General features: G+C 51.6%; 2 protein-coding genes across 2 annotated transcripts; one reads left to right on the top strand and one right to left on the bottom strand.

Annotated features, from left to right (window-relative positions):
- Positions 1-54: 54 nt before the first annotated feature.
- ANOM_001418 (RIX1/PELP1 family protein) lies at positions 55-2,528 on the bottom strand (the record flags this gene model as incomplete). The annotated part of the gene is made up of 2 exons (XM_015546675.1): positions 55-2,112; positions 2,193-2,528. The coding sequence occupies 2 exons, from the start codon at positions 2,526-2,528 to the stop codon at positions 55-57; spliced, it is 2,394 nt and encodes a 797-aa protein (XP_015411114.1).
- A 446-nt stretch (positions 2,529-2,974) lies between these two features.
- Positions 2,975-6,759, top strand: ANOM_001417 (putative filamentation protein (Rhf1); the record flags this gene model as incomplete). Its single annotated transcript, XM_015546674.1, has 6 exons — positions 2,975-2,980; positions 3,091-3,211; positions 3,274-3,609; positions 3,658-4,107; positions 4,155-4,264; positions 4,318-6,759. 6 exons carry the CDS (start codon positions 2,975-2,977, stop codon positions 6,757-6,759), a joined length of 3,465 nt encoding a protein of 1,154 aa, XP_015411107.1.
- Between the last annotated feature and the right edge of the window lie 5 nt (positions 6,760-6,764).

The raw sequence follows: 6,764 nt of genomic DNA, 5'->3' as shown, positions 1-6,764 counted from the left end.
TATATACGAATATAGTTCATGATATTTTGTGGTTCAACGTTTGTATTATACACATTAGCCCTCCATGGTCTCATCCTCGTCCTCATCTTCATCTTCCGTGTCCGGGTCAATGTTCAATGCTGGCAGGTCGTCCTCGCTGTCATCCTCTTCAGCATCTGCCAAGGTGGTCTGTGCGACGGCTGAGCCTGATAGTGGACCACCGACGGTTGCTGTAGATGGTGCATTCACGCTAGCAACCCGAGGGGGTGGAGCTGATGTGACGGTGGCTGAGGACGAAGGAACGGAGACAGCAGCGGTACCGGTAAACGTCTCGGGGGATGCTCTGTCCAAAGATGGCTGACTGGCAACAGCACTGACATCGCCTTCGACACGGGGCCGTTTACTCTGTAAGTTAGAGTCTACATTCCCTGTCGAACCGAGCGACGCAAGCTGCGGTTTGCTGTCCTCCGCAAGGCTGCGTTTGCTTAAGGTTGGGGCGGCCTTATGGGAAACATCCGTGTCCATCATGTCGTGGTGTAGGACAGGGGTGGATGACGGTTGGAGAAATCCAGTGCTTTCAGGGGCTGTCCCAGAAACAGGCGCAGGTACGTCTTCTTCCTCGTCCTCCTCCATATCAGTGTATCCGCCAATACCAGGGGCATTCATCAAAACGGGCATCCTAGGTTTGATGAGAGCCTCCACCTCCATTTCCGCAGGGAAGCTCCGGGCTAAGAATGGCATGATGCTGGCGCTTACGCCGCGACCCTTTACGGCAGGGACAGGATTAAGAACACTGGCAAGCATAGTGTGCTTATCAGATGTTAAGATGATCGTCCGATCAATCTCAGCTCGGAGCGAAGGAGACAAGTATTCTGTCGGAGCATGTGTAAGCACACCAGCTAGCAGCTCCGATGCGGCTCTAGTAAGGCTAGAGAAAGACGACATATTAGACTGACGGCCTTGCTTCAGCATGGGGTTGAGGAAGGAGTCGGCGTTTGCTGTAGTATGATTGGACTTGGCTTTGCCTTTCGCGTCAGATGGTGCTCTCGCCGAGGCGCTCTGATCGTGCACAGGAGGCAAAAGATCATGGCAGGAAGCTCGGATCAAATCAGCAAGGGAAGTGAGGCTTTGTTTTGTCAACGATGGTCCCATGCGGGTGAGCAGGGTCTGAACGAGGTCATAGGCGGAAACGCGAATTTCTCGACTGAATTTTTCCGCACGGTAGACCCAGAGAGTCTGCTCTAGAATCGTCTGTGTCACAGGAATGGCGCCGGTCTCGAGAGACTTTACAAGGTTTTGAAGAAGCTCCATGCAGGCAACGTGGATACGAGGAAGTTCAGCGAACAGATGCTCCCTTTCCGTACGGCTAATCTGCGGGTTGGCTTGGATATCTCGTCCGTCGGAGGGAACAACCACAGCAGTAAGTCGAGATGTTAGATCCATTATGTGGCCTATCGGGATGGAGATCATAGAAGCCGTCGCGGTAGTAAGGTAGGTGGAGAGCATTTGAAGGAGTACGACAAGTCTGTTCACACCCGAGTCAAGTCCCTGCCAACCTGCGAGCCCCAAAGTATCTAGTCCCCCATCACTGACTTCCCTGCTATAATCTTGCGGTTTCGAGGCTTGTCGGAGAGCTGGATCCACGGATTCCCATTGTTCCACTACCGCTCGGAATACGTAATCCGCAGCCCCGTGAATAGAAGCTATTGTCATCCGGCAGGCGTTCTTCCATTCCTCTCCGGACGTATTTTTCGGAGCGCAATGGTGCAAAGAGATAAACAGTCGTTCGGCAGAGGCCAGTACAGTCTGAGGGAATGTAGGCGACGTTGAACCAATTATTGCTTGAAGGATACTGTGAATCTGCGCCGAGAATGGACGGAAAATAGTTGGATGCCGTGCGATCAGCTCTCCGAGTGCGTTAAGGACGGTTTCCAAGAATGGACTGTGAGGCTTCAACTTCCTGATCGGTTCCGACGAAGGTTTGACCGAGATAAGATTCAAAGCCGAAGTAATGAAGCTTGGCAAAGACGGGGTCGTGATCTCGCGCACCAGGGTGGGATACTGGTAGGTGAGGTGGAAGATGCGTGTCAAAGTGATGATAGACATTTTCTTGGTGGAATTCGGATCGGGTTTCTGTTTGGCGATAGTATCAGCATCTTAATTGGAATTGAATCACTCGAATTCCACTTGCGACCTGTGAATCAAGTACGTACCGCAAGGATCGCAATGAGCCCGCGAACAAGCGGTTCGCAACCCCGTAGGATTTCCCATTGACCGGCTTCCACGACGGCTTTTACAAGCACGACCGCAGTCCACCGACCTTCCGGAGATCTATCCTGCAGCAAGCTCGCCAGGCGGGTCATAAGTTTGTGCACTTGAACGGCATTGTCCGACTCAGATTTGGACTTTTGATTCTGCGGCGCAGAAAGTAGCTCCCCGCAATTGCTCAACGAAGTCGCAAGACATGATGCGAGGGGAGGCAATTGTTTGACGGGTATGTTGGTCAGGCGATGATTGACAGCATGTAAGGACATCGACATGGAAGCCATCTTGGTAACGCGCCCGTGTCGTCGTCAGATACTGGAGGTACCTTCGGTGATCTTGGAGACTTTTCTTTTTTTTTTGGAGGAGCGGAAAAGCTTTGACCACATGAAGCCTCGGAGGTACCGTACCATACGCTACATATTGTGTTCAAACTTGACGGTAAGGTAAAAGTGGTACTAACCGTTACCCACCGACCAATAATTACACGTGCGTAACCCCCAAGCGGGTCTCAATGGTGGTTCCAGTTGTTCCTCTCCCCTGGACAATGATGATCATCAGAGTTAAGTCCTCGGGACTTGCGCATTGAGGAGAAGTACACTTTGTTTTTCCCTAGGTAGCAGATCTTGTGCCGGAGCCTCGGGGTAGGAACTACTAGTTATGGGTACTGTTTCGACTGCCCTCCCCCAGATTCTGCTATTCTCCTCCTAACTCTAACATTACATCCTTAATCATGGCTGTAAGTACTTGCCCTTAAACTTCTGCCACATCAGGCTACGTGTTACTCCCCTGCAATTCGCAAACGAAGATTGCAATGTCTCCAATTATATTGACACGTGCTTCCGATAGGCCCATTCTGAGAAGGGGCGTCGCTATATTGCTGCCTTGGACAACGCCCGTTGTCAGAACAAGTGGGATGAGATCCCCGAACTCATTCGCAAAGTGACCAAGCATGCACCTCAAAAGACTTGTAATATGCCCTTTTACTCTACTAGGTGCTAGTCTGCAAAGAAGCTAACCGAGATGCGATAGGCTTGTTAGAGGTAGCCTCTGCTGAATACCAGGTTGCCTTACACTCCCCGCAACGGCCATCATCTGCTCAATCTTCCTCCGCTTCCACATCCTCGGCGTTGCCAGAACTTATTCACCACCTTTTGTCTACCGTTGAAAAGGCAGATGGCCCTCCACAAGATATTTTTCAAGCTCAAGTTTGCCTAGGATGGGTACACTGGACACTCAATGAACCGGGGTTGGCAGCGGCGCGTCTCCCGGATGACTTCGATGAGACAGTTCATAAGCTCACAGGCACTGGAGAGGAGCTCTCGTCATGGACTAAAGTATGCATTGCCAAGGCATGCTATCTCAAAGGTATATATCTCAATTACTGAGCGACTTGCCATTTTCTAACGGTGATAGGTGCCGGGCAACACAAAGTATCCGGGTCCGCCAACGCACTGGACACTCTTCAGTCACTTACTTCATGGTTGAACAGTCACAATGAGCTGTCTTCAGATAGCCCCCAGTTTTTACACTGGTCTGAGCAACTCGCGTCGGAAAGCGCACTGGTCGCTAGCACGGAAGCTCTCAGGACTATTCCCGTGGCTGACGAAGCCCTCATGCAGACCGCGCTCAGACTCCTTCGGGCGTGGTCTGCTCACCCACATGTTAAACAAGGGCCCTTGCCTCATACCGACAACTTTGACGTTTGTACACCAAGGCATTTAACATGGAAGTCATACTATGACCTCTTGTCAGCCACCCTGCAACATGATTTAGCTTACGTGCCACCGGCAAGCGGGCCAGAACGTCAGCAGCTTGCAGCTGAAATACGGCGTGTGGAGTCGATGTACGAGAGTAGCCTCCTGCGTGAGACGAAATTCCCCACGCACATGCCGAAAACACACAAATCGAAGACTGGGTGGAGCAAGTAATCACGAACTGGCAAATACTCTGTGGACCTCAATGGACCGACGAAGATCTGGGTGAAAGGGGCCAAAACGCAGTGGGCAGAAATGTCCTCGATGTAAGTGTTGAGTGAAACCCATTCGTTGATTGCTCTAATGTCCTCTATGATAGATCCTGTATCGTGCTGCTACCAAAACATACCATTCCCACTTGATACTCCGGCGCCTATTTCACGTTCACTCAGCATTGGCAGACTTTGACCTCGCTCTAAAGGCTCTTGATTCGTATATTGAGATCGTTGTGAGTGCGAAAGAAAGGGCAGAGAAGTCGGCACAATATGGAGAATTAGAAAATGATGGCACCTTGTTGCGCACTCTCTCCGAGGGGGTCACTATGCTGTGTTGTTTCGGCTCGGCAAAAGAAGCCGAGAAAGCCAGGGAGTTGACGACTCTCATGAAGGAGTTTATAAACAAGCATGTCCAAGAAGTTGAGGGTGATGACGAGGAGCAAGTAAAGCTTCTGATCACATCAGATACAAGCTCAACTCACTCTCAGGCAGTGTCTCCTACTGACATTGCTGCGGCTTATAGAGGTGTTGGTATAGGTCTTGCGGCCTGGGCTAACTGGACACCCGTGAATGAAGAACGTGACGACATACGGTCTGAGGCCATTGATTATCTGGAAAAGAGCACTGCGCCAGAGTTAGAAGACGAGGATAACTACTCATCTCTATATACGCTTGCTCTCCTTCTCGCAGAAGATCGAGATCTGGATAGTGCGATTGACTGTGTCAAGACAGCATTGACAGCGAAGACACACCCAGGCACCGTCCAGGGGTATTTTACGCGGGAACGGGACCTTGTTCCGCTATGGCATCTACTTGCCCTATTATTAAGTGCAAAGCATGATTTTGATATTGCCGAGCGCTCCTGCGAGGCTGCATTTGAACAGTTCCCTGCCGCGGTCACGTCTCTAGCCCACCACGAGAGAAGACCACAAAAGCAACAGCAGGCCACCCAAGACCAGGTAAACGGCGCTGGGTTACAACGTACCTTAATCGAGGAACTTCGAGGCCGTGAGAAAGAACGTATAATCGAGACGCGCATGACCCAGTTGGCGTTTGTTGAACTCCTGGAGGGCCCAGAGGCTGCTGTTAACCATAGCGAGCAACTACTTGGACTATTTGCAACTCTATTCGGCAATTTGGCCCTTGAAGCTGACGATAAAAAAGCCTCCCAGACAGACAACCTCAGACCCCCATCGAGCTCCGGTCATACCGTGAAAAGTCTCCGCGGCAGTATATTTGGGAGGCATAAAGGCCCGCGGGCACCAGACAGGCGGATGCGATCTGGATCTGACCCTAAGACGGATGGAAATAGTCCTTCGGTAGTACCGAACGAGTCGGATCAGGCGCCAACCATTCAGGTCACACACGAGGATAAACACGTTGGCCACGAGAACCCTCAAGACTCGCGGAAATTGCGGAAACGCAGTAGCACCCTCAAAAAGGGAGAGAATGTACCTCATCCAAACCATAGTCACATAAATGGTGACGGACCCGTCACGAATGGCGTGGGAGGTGTAGAGCAACCGAATGGGGGGGAAACTCCATCCCCAGACATGGTTACGGCGGCAGTGTCTGCAAACAAGGAACAAAGTGGAAAGCAGCCCTTGCGACCTGTAGCTCACAACATGAGCCATACGAGACAGCCACCTCCCGTGGGTCACGCGAAGCAGCCGCCAGAACAGGATGTTCGTCTGCCAACATCATATGGGTTTGATTCTCCAACTAAAGCGGTGACTAAGTTCCCGCTTGCCCAGGCCCAAAAGCATGCCCTCTGTATCCTCGTCAAAATTTGGCTTCTCGTTGCTGGGCTGTATCGGCGAGCAGCGTTGTTTGACGATGCGTTTGAAGCGTGCGAGGAAGCTGCCAAGCATGTTTCGCGGGTCGAAGCCCTTTGCGCAACACAAGAATCCTCCGCTAGATCATTCCGAGAGCGTGGTTGGGGTGCTCCAAAGAGTGCCGACGAACTTTGGGCCGACCTCCTAGCGGAACAGGCGTTCTTGTCGAATGCTCAGTCATACCCTCACAAAGCAATGGATCAGTTCGAACAAGCATTAATGCGCGACCCCGACCATCCCAAAGCCACCATTGGCCTGGCAAACCTTCTCCTTGATATCTGGGATCAAAAGATGCCGCTGCTGCCACCAGAGCCTGAGATTGAACTTGATATGTCGATGTTAACGCTCGCGTCGCCCGAGAAGCAAAGCCCAACGGCGAGAAAGGCTGACGTAAAGGCCACAGGCAGACAATCATTCGCTGGATCTATCGACACCGAACATAATCAAATGCCACATGCTATCCAGGACGTGGAACCTAAACTTCTCAATCGCATCGCCGCTCGTGACAGAGCTTACGGTCTGCTTTCAGCCCTCACCAAACGCGGTAGCTCTTGGGACAACTCTGAAGCTTGGTATACACTCTCCAGAGCGTACGAAGCCGAGGGGAATACCGAGAAATTGAGAGAGGTGTTGTGGTGGTGTGTGGAGCTCGAAGACCGACGGCCAATCCGACACTGGTCTAACCTCGGTTCTGGTGTATATGTTCTCTAAATGGC

This window comes from Aspergillus nomiae (genome assembly GCF_001204775.2).
Source record: "Aspergillus nomiae NRRL 13137 chromosome Unknown contig00018, whole genome shotgun sequence".
Classification (NCBI taxonomy): Eukaryota; Fungi; Ascomycota; class Eurotiomycetes; order Eurotiales; family Aspergillaceae; genus Aspergillus; species Aspergillus nomiae.
The sequence above is the reverse complement of the archived record's forward strand: the minus strand, read 5'-3'. Positions and strand labels throughout refer to the sequence as shown.